Below are 16,597 nucleotides of genomic sequence, written 5' to 3'. Positions count from 1 at the left end.
AGGCTCTGTGCAGCTGAGCACAGCAGATTAGAAAGAGAGTCTCTGTGGGTCCCGCCCGCCTCCTCTGTATTCTGATTAGGTTTTTCCTCTCTTTCTAAAGTGAATTCATTACTTCTTTCTGCAATTGAAGGAAGAGGGAGGGGAATTCATCAACGAAGCCATGACAGGTATTGTTCGTGAAATTGAATCGGATTTTTTGTTGATAACGAAGATTGATTGCAGGGTTCAGACTGGTTTTTGCACTGAGTAGTATTTCCAAGGTTTCATTTTTACTTATACAATGAGATTTTGGAATTGTTTGAGCTAATAATTCTACTGTATGCATTCAATGTTGAGGGGCGATCTGCCTCTCTCTCTTTCAGTGGGTCAAAATTTGACTTGAGTTGCTGGGTTTAATGAGGTTTGATTTTGAATATTTTCTCTTTATAAAAATGCTATTGAGTAGGTTTTGGCAAAGCTAGATAGGGGAGAAAATGTCAAATAGGAAAATGTGGAACTGATCCTATGAATTGGTTTCAGTAGACTGTGATGAAAATCCCCAAATTGAGATCCTAGGAGCTGAATTTGGTGGCTGAGTTTATTATTCTGTTATGGTGCTTGTGATGGAATAAACGGAAAAAAAATGAAAATTGTGATGTTGAAAGGTTTAGGAGTTGGGATTTGCAATGGTCTGGATTGGATTGAACGTCTTTAGCTTTGATTGTGTAATGTGTATGAGCTGGTTTCCCTTGCAAAACATCTTACTCTCTATTTTATTTTCGCTTGGATTTGCAACGATGATATTTAAAGACTACAAGCAGGAGCAGGACATGGAAATCGAAGCCTTGGAAGCAATCCTTATGGATGAGTTCAAAGGTCTGTGTTGTGCTATGTCCTTTTCCTTTCCCTTTTTTGTGTGCCTAAACCCTATAACTTAATCAGTCTAGTGAATTGCTTCTACCAGAAATTCATTCAAGCGAAAGTGGTCTGAATACTTCGAATCGTTGTTTTGAGATAACCATCAGTCCCCAGGTAAACATATATTCGCATGTACTGCAGCATAACCTTAACGAGTCAACCATTAAGTTATATAGCTCATTGCTTTGGTCTTATTGCTACTTTATTTCAACAGGACGATGAGGTAGATGATTCAAATGTCCCGTCAGGTTCTACAACTTCCTTGCCACCCTTGTTCTTATTTTAAAATTATCTGCTAGTGTTCATAAGTCGTGCCTGATGATGGCTTTTTCTTCCGTGACTAATAGCTCTTGGCATAATTCTGTTTTTGGCAGTACGGCTGGCCTTGATTTTCTCACACACAGAAAATTATCCTGATGAACCTCCGCTTCTCAATCTTAAAAGGTCGCTTATATCTTATTCTGTGGATTTTTTTATGTCTTTGTTGATTCACTAGTTTAGCAGTAAATGCCGAATCATATTTTAGAATTCGGTAGGACTTAATTCTACACCTTCAACATGAAAACACTTTGCCAAAAGTTCCAACAAATTTCTGATGAAATTTTCTATATCTGAAGAGTCTGCATATTCTTACAGTTTGAAAGGAATTCACACATCAGATCTTAGAGCTCTCAAGGAAAAGCTTGAACAAGAGGTGAGACATAAAACTGCGTGTAACTTCATTGAATGTCTCTTTATAATTTCTTTTTCTCACATAATATTACATAAGATGGCTTCATTCCATCAGCTATGAGTGACTGGTTGAGTTTAAGTAATATGCAAGAACTTGACCAGAATGATTATATGAAAATAAAGGAGGAAGCCCTTTGTGCTGGGTGAATGCGAGGATATTACGTGGCATTGCTTCTTCTCTATTCAATCATGATTCATGAAAGCTGCTATCTTGATCTCTATATATTTAGTCTTCCGCACGACTACAAGTCTACACCTCAAGGTATTTTATAATGCTCATTTTACAGGCAGCAGAAAATCTTGGTATGGCAATGGTTTACACTTTGGTTACATCAGCTCAGGAATGGCTCTCTGAAAGATTCGCCCAAGATGCTGGGGATGATGATGATGAGGAAGATGAGGCAGCAAAAGACGAGGTATTCTTTTTTCCTGAGTTAAATGTGTCTGATAAGTGGACATTGTGTGTTAAAGGACCTTTTCTTTTCAGAAACTTGTGGAAAACATGCCTTGTGTTATTTCTCATGATTCATCCTTCCATTAAAAAACTATATGAAGATTTTAAGCTTTCCCTGTGCCATCACTATCTTACGTAAGGATGTTCACTACTTACTATCATGCTAAATTCCTTCAGCTACGAGGGTGGTTCCGCACTTTCTATATTTCCTAAAGATTTTTCACATCTGCCACCAAAAATGGAACTACAAGTTGAAGTTATGCCTTTGTAGTTTATACGAGCTGACTTTTTATTCTTGTGTTCTTTGAGCATGATACTGTCAGTTTTAAGGATTGACATAATCTTGTGTCGCTTGCAGAAACCATTGAAGATCTATGTACTTAAAAACCTTTTTTAAGTTGTATGATCTGTTGGATTTCTTATTATAGGGATCATGAATTTGTGGAAATTTCAAAAAACAAAGGCCTCGTGGGAATTTTTTTACAGAATCAATCCCGCTTTCTACGTCTCTTTATTTAATATTTTAGGTTCCGGTGCTTTTCAGGTTATTATACCACATGGAGAACCTGTTACTGTTGACTCATTTTTGGCATGGCGTGAGAGAATTGAAGCAGAATTAGCTCTTGAAAGAGCCAAGTGAGTTTCATATCTTACATCTTTCTTTAATGATTTAATCCCATGGAAACATGAATTAGGGAAACGAACCCCCAGGGGTGGTCTAGTTGGTGTTTGGGCGATCTCATGATTGGGTTATGGATTTGAATCCCATTATGCCTTCTACGGCAAGCTAGCTAGATATGATTTTCTCTGGATTTAATGTTTGCTTCCCTGTATTATTTATATTGTTTAAAGCCTTTGATTAGGTTGTGTATTTTTTGAACACTATGTTAATGCACTCATAAACGAAGACCGCATTTCTGTTCTTTAATCAGCGTGGAGGAAGAGAAATTTGGATTTGCGTGCACGTACTCCAACATATGTATTTGTAAACCTGAATATATTTTTTCTTTGTAAATAATTTTCTTCTTTACCATTTTAGGCTAATGCCGGATTCTGCACTTTCTGCTCCAAAGGAGAAAAGACTTTCCGGCAGGCAGTGGTTTGAAAGTGGAAGGGCTTCCGCGGTATTTCCTCCTTCCACTTCATTAGCTTCATTAGGATAACACGTTATCGTTAGGATATGCCTCTGTTGAGATATTAACAAGTGTTCCTTGCATCAATTCGGTGTATCCAGAAAGGTGCTGCAGCTGCTGCTGAAGACGATGAAGAAATCGACGAAGATATTGACTTTGATGATGACGATTTCGAAGGTGAGTCATCCTCCCCCAATCCCTCTTCCATCCTTCCGTCAAATAGTTTGACACGCATTTTTTTCGCTGGTGCAGTTGATGAGGATGACATGATCGAGCACTACTTAACTGAACAAATAGCATCTTAAAGACGATTCGATGGGCGTGAAATGGTTTTGCTTCTTTAGCACACTAAACGCTAAACCAAATACTCCACAGATGGTTTAAGCCTTGGTAAGACCGCACAATTATACTCGTCTGGAATCAAAGCCCTACACGACTTGGTACGCGAAGCGAGTGAATTCTTTCTGCGAATTGAGTTGGAGGCTTTCGATTGCATTATAGAACTATGTATCAACAAATTTTGTGAGGCCCTACTAGTGTTGAAACCTTGAATTTGTAACATCTGTATCAAGGTGTTCATATTACTAGTATATTTGATTTTGCTCTCTATTGCATCATCAGTTTATTTGATAAGTAGTAAATGTACTATACTTTGTTATTGAGATAAGTAGTCAGCTTCATGAATTTTCCAGTTTTATATGTCAGGTGTACCTCAAAATCCATGATCACGATAATCAAATATACTACTCAACGTTCCGAAATAGGAGTCCTATTTAATTATGACACAGTTTTAAGAAATGTAAAGAAAAGTAAATTTAATAGGTTAGTGGAATATGAGTCCTACTAATGTGAGTGAAATAAGTTGGTGGAATATATGACTTACTTATCATTTATGGTAAAAGTGAAATATGATTTTTATTGTGGAATAGACTGAAATGATAAAACGACTCTTATTATGGGACGGAGGGAGTAATTATTCTCTAATTCTAGTTTTTAGGAGACACATAACATTAATATATGAGAAAATGTCGACAAATACTACTCCCGCTGTCAAACAAAAATATAAGCAATAAGTATGATACTGAAATTAAGATAAACTGGTAAAATAAGAGAGATGAAAAGAATGATACGGAAAGTAAGAGAAAATGAGAATGATAATTAAAGTAGTGTTAATGGATAAGAACCTGCATAATTAAATTGATATAACATTTTAAAACTGAAATGCATATATTTTGTTGGGACAGACGAAATAGATAGTACTTATATTTTTACGGGACGAAGAAAACATATGACGTACGGGTCTACGTGGCATATGACGTATTGATCCTCAATGTGAATAAAAAAAATCGATTTTTTCTAATTAATCATGTGCCGGAAAGGGAGCTATGATATGTTACAATCAGAAACATGATTTTCTACACGTGTAGTAAATAGAGTAATTTGTGACGGTGCAACACGTTGCATAATGTTAGGCCTTTCTAATTCTAAGTCAAATCTACGCCTACTTTTGTAATAATCCAAAAATTATTACTCCACGATTTTGAGTTTTTGACGCACGTGCATAAAATTCTATTTTTGTACTCCCTCCGTCCCAAAGAAGATGACCCTTTTCATGGTCGGCACGAAATTTTATGTAGTTATATTTTGTGTGTTAAGAGGAGAGAGTAAAATAAGAGAGAGAAAATAAAGTAGAGATAAATGTGTTTCTATTTTAAGTACTGGATATTTTAGTTGAGACCAACCAAAAAGGAAAATGGGTCATCTTCAATGGAATAGAGGGAGGAATACGTAATAGGGCTCATGACAAAAAAAATGCACATCATTTTCTTATTGGAAAACGTTGTGTTTAATTAAATTGAGCAATGTAAAATTACGTGTTACGTTTTGATCTAAGTTATCATAAATATGGTTAGTTTCACTAGGAGAATCTTGCATCTAATCATCCTAATTTTGTGCAAACTATACAATAGTATTTTTTTTAATTATTACCAACAAATTTTCTTTAGTAATTCTACTCCTATCTCTAATAATTGTGATTAATGTCTGTCCATCTAATTGTAATACTACTACTATATTGACAGATTGATTTTCATTCAATCCAATTTAATTTCTAATAAATATACACAATTCTTAACTTAATTAATATGCTACTCCCTCTGTCCCATTAGAAATGAAACGTTTTCCTTTTTAGATTGTCCTATTAAAAATGAAACGTTTCTTAAAATATAAATAACTTTATCTCTACTTTTCCCTTTCTCTTACTTTACTCTCTCTTCTTTAACTCACAAAACAATACTATATAAAATCCTGTGCCGAAAAGCAAACGTTTCAAATTTATTGGGACGGTTATGATATATTAAAAAATAATAAAATTCATAAAATGTTCAACCTCGCACATCCTATGAGGCTATGCCACATGTGTAAAATGGGGGATATTTTCTTGTAATTACTACTACTATTTAATTTAGTGGACCACCCACAATTATTTAACTAAGATTAAGCTCATTTGGATAGTAAAAGAATGATAAATTTATCAATGGGACACTATAAATAAGCTATAATATTTTATTACGAAATTGGAGGCAGCTTACAAGTAAAAGAAAAACACAAATTTTCTACTCAAAAACTGATCTTTTTTCTTGGGGCTGAATAATATTTAGCTGATGCCCCAAAAATTTTTGATTTAAGAAAAAAATTATTGAGGGAAGAAGAGGGGGAGACGATTCAAGAAGTCATGAGTTGTTCAAAGCTGTTATTCTTATTTTTCATCCACTTGTTTTTTTGCAAACCCATTTTTGCAGAAGTTTTTTTGAGTCCTGATGAAATTCCCAAGAGTTTCCTCAACTTTGCCAAGAAAGATGAGATTTTTGATTGGATGGTGGGGATTAGGAGAGAGATACACGAGAATCCTGAACTGGGATATGAAGAATTTGAGACGAGCAAGCTTGTGAGGCAGGAGTTGGATAAGATGGGGATTCCGTACAAGTACCCTTTTGCAATTACTGGTGTGGTTGGGTATATTGGCACAGGGGAGCCTCCCTTTGTTGCAATTAGAGCAGATATGGATGCCCTTCCCTTACAGGTATGTGAGTTTTTGTGTTTGTGTTTGTGTTAGTGTGTGTTTTGTTCAAGGTAGAGTCTTGAAATGGTTGATTGGGGATTTTTACTGTTTGAATACTGAGATTTTGGTTTGTTTAGTGATTTGAATTGGGTTCCTGTTTTCTTGTTGCTTTTGCTGTTTTGATTGAAGGAAGTGGTAATGATGATTTGATTTGATTTAATGGTGCTTTGATTTGATTGGATTGGATTGGATTTCCCCCTTTTGTTGTGGTGGTATTTGGTGTATGTGAATGGGTTTGATTTGGGCAGGAAATGGTGGAATGGGATCACAAGAGTAAGAACCATGGGAAGATGCATGCCTGTGGGCATGATGCTCATGTTGCTATGCTTCTTGGTGCAGCTAAGATTCTTCAACAGCACACCCACCTCATAAAGGTCTAGTTCTCGTTTATGATTTTAATGCGTTTGATCATCGCTACTTGGTGTTCTTGAATGTTCATGAGATCACAATTGATTATATTCTGTGCCTGATTTTGTTTTATACATGAAATGTCTTGTTTTTCTGAGATATGCGTGCATAAGTATGCTTGAGTAGGAGTATCATAGTTCCAGCCATGGCAAATGAGTCGATTTGAGCTAGTGAGGGTGCTTTAGTTTAGTTTTTTTTAATCCCTAGTAGACTATTGTTCGGAACGTTTTGTTTTCAGGCTTGGTCTTTGTTTGCCATAAATGTTCGTTTCATTTGGGCCGTCTTATAAATCATGTAGTATGTTATATCAATGGAGCTTTCGGAAGGATAAAATTAGCTAGTTAGAAAATGATCTTTCTATAAGCAGACAGTTAGAAAAAGTAAGAAAGGCAAAGCCATGATAAAAATTGGATCTTGGGAGAATTCTGAAACTGGAATCGAAATGGTAGTATAAAAGTGGCAAGTCGAGTATCACGAGAAGCTAAGTAGAACAGCTCCCTCCCTGTTGTGGATGTTTATCTTTTTAGAAGCTTCACCCCTTTAGCTGTAGCTTTGTTGTGAATATGTACATCGAAGACTCGGCTGTAATTGCGCTGGGAGATCAGAAAATCTATACCACAATCAGAATTAGTAATCCTAGTTATTGAGGTTCGTTGAATTAATATTTCAGGGAACAGTTGTGCTTGTTTTCCAACCTGCAGAGGAAGGAGGCGGAGGGGCAAAGAAGATGATAGAAGAAGGGGCACTTGAGAATGTCGAGGCCATCTTTGGTATCCATTCGAGTACTTTCTTGCCACCAGGAGAAGTCTCGACTAGGGCTGGTCCTCTCCTTGCCGGTAGTGGCTTCTTTGAAGCTGTAATAAGCGGGAGAGGCGGGCACGCAGCCATACCTCAGCACTCGATAGACCCGATATTAGCTGCATCAAACGTGATTATCAGCTTACAGCATCTAGTCTCTCGAGAAGCTGATCCTCTCGACTCTCAGGTAAAAATCTCTTTCATCTTGAAAAAGACAGACCATACATCACTTGTTTAATCCACTCTTTTGCTTGATCAGGTTGTCACGGTTGGTAAGTTTCAAGGCGGCGACGCGTTTAATGTCATCCCGGATTCTGTTACAATTGGTGGCACTTTCCGTGCCTTTTCCAGCGAGAGCTTGCTCCATCTTAAGCAGCGAATAGAACAGGTACTAATGCTGGGAACCTCAAACTATGCCTTCGTATTTCTTCAAGATCCACACTCATTTAGACACGTTGAGTTAGTTGCGTTTTGCTTAGACTTCTCCACATTTGGAACTAAAAAGAAAACTCCCCTTGTTCATCGGACACATTGTGAACTCGGAGATCTACCACATACTTTCTTTTTTCTTCAATGATTCTCTGTTCTGTTCGAGATTCTTATTTCTGAGTAGAGCTGTCGATTCCGGCCAGCTAGAAAAGTGGTGATCTGAATTTCACCGGCCGGCCACCTTGAGAGTGCTCTAGTTTTTGCATAGTTTGTATGATAGATTAGATTGAAAACATACGATCGAGTATTTGAACATTTAGAGCTAGCGTATAAACGCGAAGAATGTTTAGGTTCGGCTAAACGTTGATTTTTTCACAGGTTATCCTAGGGCAAGCCGCGGTTCTACGATGCAACGCAACCGTCAACTTCGAAGCAGAAAACAAGATCTTCTTCCCTCCGACCGTGAACAACAACGACCTGCACGAACTCTTTACGACAGTCGCTGGCGAAATGCTTGGCTCGGCCGGAGTCAAAGAGATGCAGCCGTTGATGGGATCGGAGGACTTCTCGTTCTATCAGGAGATCATCCCCGGCTACTTCTTCTTCGTTGGGATGAAAGACGAGACGCTGGAGCAGCCGACCTTCCATCACTCACCGCATTTCACCATCAACGAAGGCGGCCTTGCTGTGGGCGCAGCACTTCACGCATCGTTAGTTGTCCGGTACATCTCGGACAGCCGGATGGGAGCTCCCGTGATCGATCACCGTCGACACGATGAGCTGTGAGTATGGTGAAGGGTTGGTGTGCTCAAACTTATGTGGGAATTGGCTGCATATTTGCAGATCACACCAAATCTTGGATTGGGTTTTGGGTCACTTTTAATTGTTAGTACTACATTTTTCACTGAAAGGTGTATAGTTTGGTTCTAAATAATGAATGCAAAACACCTTTAATAGTAGTATAAAAATTCTGGGCTGAGCTGGGCCGGGCCGAAATCATATTGGGCCTAATGGCATAAGGCTTGTGCAGTAGGGATTTTAAGGCCAAGGCCCTATAATAAAATTTGTGGTCCTTGAACAATAATTCCCAATTTCCATCTATAACTACTGGATGTAACTATCAATTGACTCTCCTTTAACTTCAAATAATTTTGGGATATTGACATCTAATATCATGAAACTTTTAAAAAGTTGGATTTTTCCCACAAATTTTAAAATTGACAAATAATATCACGAACTTTACCTAGAGTTTGTTTTTTCCCACGAATGAAAATATTCATGTTATTTTAATAGATTGAAGAACAATTTTTGAGGGTGTGCTTCAAGAAAAACTATCTTCAAATATTGAAAAACTTGAAACTTTCAAAAATGTTAAAAGTGTTAAAAATGGGTCCCAACATCCACTACAACTAATAAAAAAGTATTAAAAGTGGGTCCTAACATCCACTACAACATTTATCTATTGGACACTCAATTAAAAGTGGGTCCCAACACCCACTGCGATATTTAATTATTACACACTCAACATTTTTTTCTTAAAACATGTGTCCGACTCAACCGGGACTCCTAAAGCGGAACGCCCAAAATTAATCAACCGGGACTCCTAAAGCGGGACGGAGGGAGTAATAAACAAAATCATCTCTATGTTCCATTTTTCTTTATATTTCTTCGAAGAGTAAAGGTCAATCTTGATCTGACCGAAATACGAATCTGGCAAAAAACATTCACTTTTTAAAAAAACGGGTTCATAACAAGTGAAATCCTTTTCGCTGTGGTCCTTTTTTGACAGTTCCATAAAAAAACTAACAGTCATGCCACTGTGCAATCAGCGTTGACCGTTAGTTTTTTTTACGGAACCATAAAAAAAGACTGCTTCGGCCACATTTTCATTTTCATTTGTTATGGATGTGTTTTTTAAAAAGTGAATGCTTCAGGCCGAATTCATATTTTGGTTGTATGTTTAAAATTGACTTTTACTCTTCTTCAAATCCAAATCACCCCAAATTGATTTTCAATTCTTTCAATTCCAGAATCGAGTTCATTCTTCAAATGAAATTCGTGTTTGATTGTGGATAGAGGTTCATCCTTCAATTCGCGATTTAGGATTCACGGTTTTCATTTCTTCTTTCAGAATCAAAGTCATCCATTAATTGTGGATAGAAGAGAGTTGTTCATCATTGAATGAAGTGGGGTGGAGACGATAATGGGGGACCGCTGCCTTTATTTACAAACTTTTAAAATAGGTCCAATTTAGGAAGCCTTCTCAATTTTATAATAGGTTTAATTTGGAATGTGAGACCACTGCCTTCTCAATGATTAAACTTTAATTTAAGAAAAGGTTTGAAAAAACGTTTTTAAATTTAGGATAATTAAGAAAAGGGGTGAAGTAAACGTTTTTAAATTTAGGAGAATATGTCAAATTCAAATTGCCAACTCCAATTCAATATCCGTCTCATTTTAATGTAGCCGGATTTCACAGCCGACAACAGATTTCAACAACTATTTAAGTTTGTGATATTATATGTGAAATTTAAAATTTGTGGAAAAAAATAAATTTTGAAAAGTTGTGCGATATTAGACGTCAATATTTATTTTTAAAAAAATATTATTAGCTGTGATTAGAAAATATGAGTTTATGTTTATATACTACAATTTTAAAAATAAAAACGAGAATTTAATCCAATTGACACCGGGATATAAATTTATGTCTTGTTCAAAAATTTTGGACCACGCTGGACCAGTCTATAGGGTAAGGTTATGGGATGATACATGTTTTATAAATATGGAATTAGGTATCCACTCAATTGTACTTCTAAGGATAAGGTTATGAATTGATAGATATTTTCTATTTGGAATTAATATCTATATATAGATTCATCCCATTTTAAGGAAATCACAACATAAATCAGAAACCTTCAGAGCAAGGAGAAAATCATTTCTTCTTTTCTAAATTTAGGTAATCATCGATCTTCCCTTTGATTTTATTTAAGTTCTTAGTTTATAGTTTCGGAATTACGTATTAATTTCGGGGAAAATATTTCACTTTTATTCATCTTTTTCTTTCAAACATGATGTGTTTATTTAAATTTCGTACATACTCAAATCGTACCAAAAACCTAGAACCCATTTCGACCATATATTTCCAACAAATTTTTAAAACTCATGTTAGTAAACTGCACACTACACTTAGGCTATGTTTGGTACCATGAAATCGGAATTGAAGCCTTGAATTCCAAATCCAATGTTTGGCACCACTAAAATATTTGGATTTGGAATTGAATTCCAAATCTTTCAATTCATTAATTTGAATAATATATCAAAAGTAGAAAATTAGAATTTCAAATAGACATTAAATTAGATAGTTTCACTATATATATCCACAACACACACTTCACACACATACACATTTCACACAATACACGCACTACACACACTACACGCATTTCACATACTTCACACACTACACGCATTTCACACACTACACACAATACACGCACTTCACAAACTACATGCATTTCACATACTTCACACAGTACACACACTTCACATACTACACGCATTTCCCGCACTTCACTCACTACACACATTTCACACATTACACACATTTCACCCACTACACGCACTTCACAAACTACATGCATTTCACAAACTTCACACACTACACGCACTTCAAGACACTACACAGACTTCACACATTACACTACACACATTTTAAGCATCCGATTTTTGTGTTTTGTTTTTTGTTTTTAGTTTTTAGAATTTTTTTTAAATTGGAACCAAACGAATCGAAAAACTGATATTTGCCAAAAGTTTTAAACTGAAATACTGAACCAAATAGAAATTTCAATTTGTGAATAGTGTGTGTACAATGTGTGTATTTTGCATACAGTGTGCGTAGGGTGTGTATTTTGTGCAAAATTCGTGTACCGTGTGTATTTGTTTTTTTGCGTGTAATGTATATGCAATGTGTGTAGTATCTGCATCTTATATATAGTGTATGCCGTGTGTGTATTTTGTGTATAACGCGAGCGCAACGTTTATTAGTGTTAATTTTGCAGGAGTTGGGAGAGAATGGCAACTAGTGCTCTTCCAAGACATGTTGTGCTGAGCGTCCCAAGAGCTGCCACAAACACTTACGTGTACCGCAGAGACGACGGCACCGTTGCCGATGGAAACAACGACATGCTCAGCGAGCTCGTCAAGATAGAAATCGAGCGATCAAGAGCCGATAGCACGCGCGTCCATCTCCGATTCCGCTTCACCAACAGATACTGGCAGAAAAACGCAAACGACGACTCCATCGTGGCCGTATCCAACAAGCCCGAAGAGGACACCACGAACCCGTCTTGCACGCTCTTCCACACCACCCTCCAGTCGGACAACGCGCTCTACCTCACGCACGTCCAGACCGGCTGGCGCGTGATGGTGAACAATTCCACCCGTGTTTTCTACGTCGACAGAAGCAGCGTCGGCGCGCCTCTCGGGTTTTTGAATTGGGACTCACTGGTGAAACTGCCGACGCACGTCGCGTTTAAAGGAGACAACGGGCAGTACCTCAAGGCGTTCCGGGATATCAACCAGAACTACCTCCAGTTCGGATCTGAGGATCCGAACGACGTTCTGTCCGGACATGAGGTCTCGATGATGCGAGACGGCCACGTCCGGATAAAGTCCGATCTCTGGGGCCTGTTCTGGCGGTGGGAGTCCAGATCCGGATCGGATTGGATCTGGGCGGATTCAGATGATGTCACTGCCAACGATGATGCCACTCTTTTCTGGCCTGTCAAAATCGACGAAAACACGATCGCGCTGCGAAGCGCGGGCAACAGCCGCTTCTGCAAGCGCTACACCACGTCTCGATTGGAGAGCTGCCTCCACGCGGGGGCGGGCAGCATGACGATCGAGGCGAGGGTGCAGGTGGAGGAGCTCGTGACCTCGAGGAAGATCTACGACGTGAGGTATCGGATGGAGGACGCCAGGATATTCGGGGAGACGCCTTATCTAGGCGGGACGACCTCGGTCATCAACGAGTCGGACGAGGCCGGGTCGATCGCGGTGACGATGACGTACAGGGACGAGAAGTCCCGGTCGTTCTCCCGCAGCACGTCGGTGGCTGCGGGGGTGACGACCTCGATCACGGCGGAGGTGCCCGGGATCGCGGGGGCGAGCGTTAGCATTATGACGCAGATAAGCGCGGGGATCGAGTGGAGCGAAACGACGTCGCAGACGGTGGAGGGGTCGGCGACGGGGACGGTGCCGGTGCCGGCGAGGAGTCTGGCGGTGGTGCATTATGTGGGGACGATGGGGACGTGCGATGTTCCGTTCTCGTACAGGCAGGAGGATAGGAGTTCCACCAGCGGCGAGATCAGTATCACTGATCAGATTGATGGTGTTTTCACCGGCGTCAATGCTTACAACTTCCAGTTCATCGTCGAAAGATATCAGCCTCTCGACTGATTAACCAATCCAATCCAATCCAATCCATTCCTTTACTTGTTTGTTGTTATGTCTCAATAAGTGGGGTCTTTTAATAAAGAAAAATCTTTAGATTGTGTGTAACTGAAGAGGTGTTTGTATTTCTTTTAAGTCAAAGAGCATAGGTCAAATAGCACATGTGTAAGTGATTGGGCTTAAAATTATGGGTGTTGGGCTTAATAAGCACGAAAACAAAGAAATTATTAAGGAGTTCAAATAAATACACAATGGGCGTTGGGCTTCATAAGCCCATTTCAAAATTATGTACCCTCACAATTTAAAAAAGGGTTAATATTCATTTAATAAACTCCTATGAATTAGTTTAAAATTGTTCGCGACCATTTTATGAAAAAATCTAGTTTCCCACATATAAAATACTATTGTTATAATGTTCATGTTTATTTTGAGAAATAAATTATCACACCAATAAATTCAAATTTTATGATGTTTTTGCTAGTTTTCAAAATTGCAAGACACACACACAAAACTTAATCATTTTAGATAATCCTCCATTAGCCAACTAAGTTGAGTCATATTACTCTTTAGAATGTTTCATATGTTGAGTCATTCTTTTGACACAAAATAAGATATCTTATCACTTTTAATTTATTCTTTTCTTTCTATTTTATTGTTTTTAATTTTCCTATTTTATTTTCTTTTATGTTTCATATTAAATTAATTTAACATTTTAAATATAATTTTTTAATCTTCACAATTAAAATAAAAATGTGCACTTAGTTGGGACGAGGAAATATTATAATATCAAAAGTATATTTTGAATATATTATCCACGGCCACTATCCATATGATTATGATAATTTTTGGAAAAGGGAGACGGAGACATTTTTGGTAATGTATAGTTTTGGTAATATATTATCGACGGCCACTATCTATATGATTGATTAAGAGGATTATTTTAGAGTTGAAGAGCCGCCGCCATGCGCTGGCATGATCATGACAGGAACAGCAAAAATCACATGTTCGACTATATTTGAATGAATAAACCGAAGAAATGTGATCATGCTATAACTTTATCACACGTAGCCAATAAATAATTAAGAAATTACAACATTGCCTCAAATTTTCATCAAATAAAACTATTTCCGTTGCTTTTATTTTCGTAAGGTGATCCAAGAATTTAAAGTTGCTACGTACCTAAAACGTTAAGAATCACAATTTTATGAATTTGGTACTGAATTTTATGTAATGTTTTTTGAGTTAGGTGGAGAGAGAATAAAGTAGAATAAAAAAAAATAGAGAAGTGGTCCTAGGTCGTCCATATGATTGAGATGTGGTCCATAAAGTAGTCCAACTTAGTACGAAAAGATAACATAGTATATTACAGTTGCCAATCATATTCGCCTATAGTTGAGTAGAAATATTGTAGTTTGTTTGGTCACATGAAAAAATTAAGTGATCCTAGGTTGTCTATATGATTGAGATGTAGTCTAGAGTGCTCCAGACCTAATATAAAAGTTACTCCAACATACTTCTCCTTCATCACACTTTAATTGTCTCGGTTTATCATTTTCAGGTGTCCCACTTTAGGAGTCCCAGTTGGAATATTCCATAAATGATAATAGGCCACACATTCCATTAACCTTTTTCCACTCATATTTTATTATAAAATTAATATATAAAAATAGGACTCACATTCTCACTAATTTTTTTTTTATATTTTTAAAACCTGCACACAACTCAACTGAGACTAATAAAATGGAATGAATGGAATAATAGAATAAGATTCATGTGGTCAATTATCACTATTGTCTCTGACATGCGGCTGACTATCGTGGGCTGAGGCCCGCGAGTCTCTTGGGTCGGGTCTTCACACACTCGGATCTGCGGAACTTATCTATAAATAGACACTTCCCACTTCAACAAAATCACAACATAACTAAGGTCGACAAACAAACCTTCAGAGTCTTTCTTTTCCAAATTTCGGTAATCACCAATCCCTCCTTTAATTTTGTTTATCTTCTTAGTTTATAGTTTCGTAATTTATATGTAACATTTGTCTTCCATCTCTTAATTTCAAAACATGATGTGTTTGATTATTTTTCAGAGAATGACTACCGCGCTTCCAAGACTTGCTGTGCTCAAAGTCCCAACCACAAACACTTATGTACACCGCACAGACGGCGACGTCGGCTCCGTCGTTGATGGAGAAATCGACATCTTCAGCGAGCTCGTCAAGCTCGAGATCGAGCGGTCCCAAGCCGCCAGCACACGCGTCCATCTCCGGTTTTGTTTCAACAACAAATACTGGCAGAAGAGTGCAGACAACGACTCCATCGTGGCCAAGTCAAACAAGCCAGAAGAGGACGCCACGAGCCCGTCCTGCACGCTCTTCCAGCCCACCCTCCAGTCGGGCGACAAGCTCTACCTGACTCACGTCCAGACCGGGTGGCGCGTGATGGTCAACAGCTCCACCGGCGCTCTCTACCTCGACAAAAACGGCGTCGGCACGTCTCTAGCGTGGGTGGGCTGGGAATCACTGGTCAAGCTCCCCAGCCACGTGGCGTTCAAGGGAAACAACGAGCAATACCTCAAGGCGTACGATGGCGACGCCTACTACCTCCAGTTCGGGTCCACTGACCCGAACAACAACCTGTCCGGCCACCTGGTCACCCTGGTGCCGGACGGCCACGTCCGGTTGTATTCGAACTTCTTTAAACGGTTCTGGCGGAGGGACTCTAGTAATTGGATTAAGGTGGTGTTATACTCTTAAATCTTGTCTCACGTCGATTTGGTGATGATCCTAGCTCTTCTATAAGTGTGGATAACTGATACGGACTCAATTCCCACATCGGTTGTGAGAACAACTGGTGTGGGGTATATAGACTAAATGAACTCTCTCTCCTAACAGGCTAGTCTTTTTCCCGTTTGGTCTGTATCAATAACCTCCCCTTGAAAGGGGTAATTGGCCCATTTCTAATATGGTACAGACCAGGTCGATGATGGATTTTATCTCTTTATCTAGCTGCTCTGTATAAGTGTGGATAACTCTCCGTTTATAAGCCCTTTTAAGGGTGAGTGGCCCGTTTCTAACAGGTGAATTCGTGGCCCATTTGTAATAGGTGGATTCGAGTGACGTGACGGCGAACAACAAGGAGACGCTCTTCTGGCCGGTGAAATTCGAAGGCGATA

General features: G+C 38.4%; 4 protein-coding genes across 5 annotated transcripts in view; all 4 read left to right on the top strand.

The window, feature by feature from the left end:
- The first annotated feature begins 40 nt into the window (after positions 1–40).
- On the top strand, positions 41–3,876 carry LOC125205826 (RWD domain-containing protein 1). The gene is made up of 11 exons (XM_048104975.1): positions 41–167; positions 790–855; positions 944–1,011; positions 1,112–1,145; positions 1,272–1,341; positions 1,534–1,591; positions 1,917–2,045; positions 2,628–2,719; positions 3,123–3,207; positions 3,318–3,393; positions 3,469–3,876. The coding sequence occupies exons 1-11, from the start codon at positions 161–163 to the stop codon at positions 3,519–3,521; spliced, it is 738 nt and encodes a 245-aa protein (XP_047960932.1). The 5' UTR covers positions 41–160; the 3' UTR covers positions 3,522–3,876.
- Positions 3,877–5,790: 1,914 nt separating this feature from the next.
- LOC125205825 (IAA-amino acid hydrolase ILR1-like 4) lies at positions 5,791–9,056 on the top strand. Its single transcript, XM_048104974.1, has 5 exons — positions 5,791–6,298; positions 6,586–6,711; positions 7,416–7,730; positions 7,803–7,931; positions 8,351–9,056. The coding sequence occupies exons 1-5, from the start codon at positions 5,951–5,953 to the stop codon at positions 8,756–8,758; spliced, it is 1,326 nt and encodes a 441-aa protein (XP_047960931.1). The 5' UTR covers positions 5,791–5,950; the 3' UTR covers positions 8,759–9,056.
- A 1,753-nt stretch (positions 9,057–10,809) lies between these two features.
- LOC125205823 lies at positions 10,810–13,522 on the top strand. 2 transcript variants are annotated; one of them, XM_048104972.1, is made up of 2 exons: positions 10,810–10,928; positions 12,031–13,522. In XM_048104972.1, exon 2 carries the CDS (start codon positions 12,044–12,046, stop codon positions 13,427–13,429), a length of 1,386 nt encoding a protein of 461 aa, XP_047960929.1. In that variant the 5' UTR covers positions 10,810–10,928; positions 12,031–12,043; the 3' UTR covers positions 13,430–13,522. The 2 variants fall into 2 exon arrangements, with proteins under 2 accessions (XP_047960929.1, XP_047960930.1); XM_048104973.1 differs by having other exon boundaries at positions 10,827–10,928; positions 12,017–13,522.
- Positions 13,523–15,364: 1,842 nt separating this feature from the next.
- Positions 15,365–16,597, top strand: part of LOC125206938 — a 1,389-nt gene continuing 156 nt past the window's right edge. Inside the window, exons 1-3 of the mRNA XM_048106150.1 lie at positions 15,365–15,391; positions 15,513–16,160; positions 16,528–16,591. Coding sequence (XP_047962107.1) covers positions 15,516–16,160; positions 16,528–16,591 — 709 coding nt within the window. The 5' untranslated portion in view covers positions 15,365–15,391; positions 15,513–15,515. The remainder of the gene's footprint in view (positions 15,392–15,512; positions 16,161–16,527; positions 16,592–16,597) is intronic.

Source organism: Salvia hispanica, chromosome 2 (assembly GCF_023119035.1).
Source record: "Salvia hispanica cultivar TCC Black 2014 chromosome 2, UniMelb_Shisp_WGS_1.0, whole genome shotgun sequence".
In the NCBI taxonomy this organism is placed as follows: Eukaryota; Viridiplantae; Streptophyta; class Magnoliopsida; order Lamiales; family Lamiaceae; genus Salvia; species Salvia hispanica.
This window is presented reverse-complemented; position numbering and strand designations above follow the sequence as displayed.

What these genes read in the sequence shown, in the direction of transcription:
- LOC125205826 (XM_048104975.1), top strand. An exon ending in AGATAACCATCAGTCCCCAG is followed by an intron (nt 1,012 to 1,111) that starts GTAAACATATAT and finishes TTATTTCAACAG; the next exon opens with GACGATGAGGTAGATGATTC. An exon ending in AGGAAAAGCTTGAACAAGAG is followed by an intron (nt 1,592 to 1,916) that starts GTGAGACATAAA and finishes CTCATTTTACAG; the next exon opens with GCAGCAGAAAATCTTGGTAT.
- LOC125205825 (XM_048104974.1), top strand. Translation starts at nt 5,951, where the DNA reads ATGAGTTGTTCAAAGCTGTTATTCTTATTTTTCATCCACTTGTTTTTT. An exon ending in CTGATCCTCTCGACTCTCAG is followed by an intron (nt 7,731 to 7,802) that starts GTAAAAATCTCT and finishes TTGCTTGATCAG; the next exon opens with GTTGTCACGGTTGGTAAGTT. An exon ending in TTAAGCAGCGAATAGAACAG is followed by an intron (nt 7,932 to 8,350) that starts GTACTAATGCTG and finishes ATTTTTTCACAG; the next exon opens with GTTATCCTAGGGCAAGCCGC.
- LOC125205823 (XM_048104972.1), top strand. Translation starts at nt 12,044, where the DNA reads ATGGCAACTAGTGCTCTTCCAAGACATGTTGTGCTGAGCGTCCCAAGA.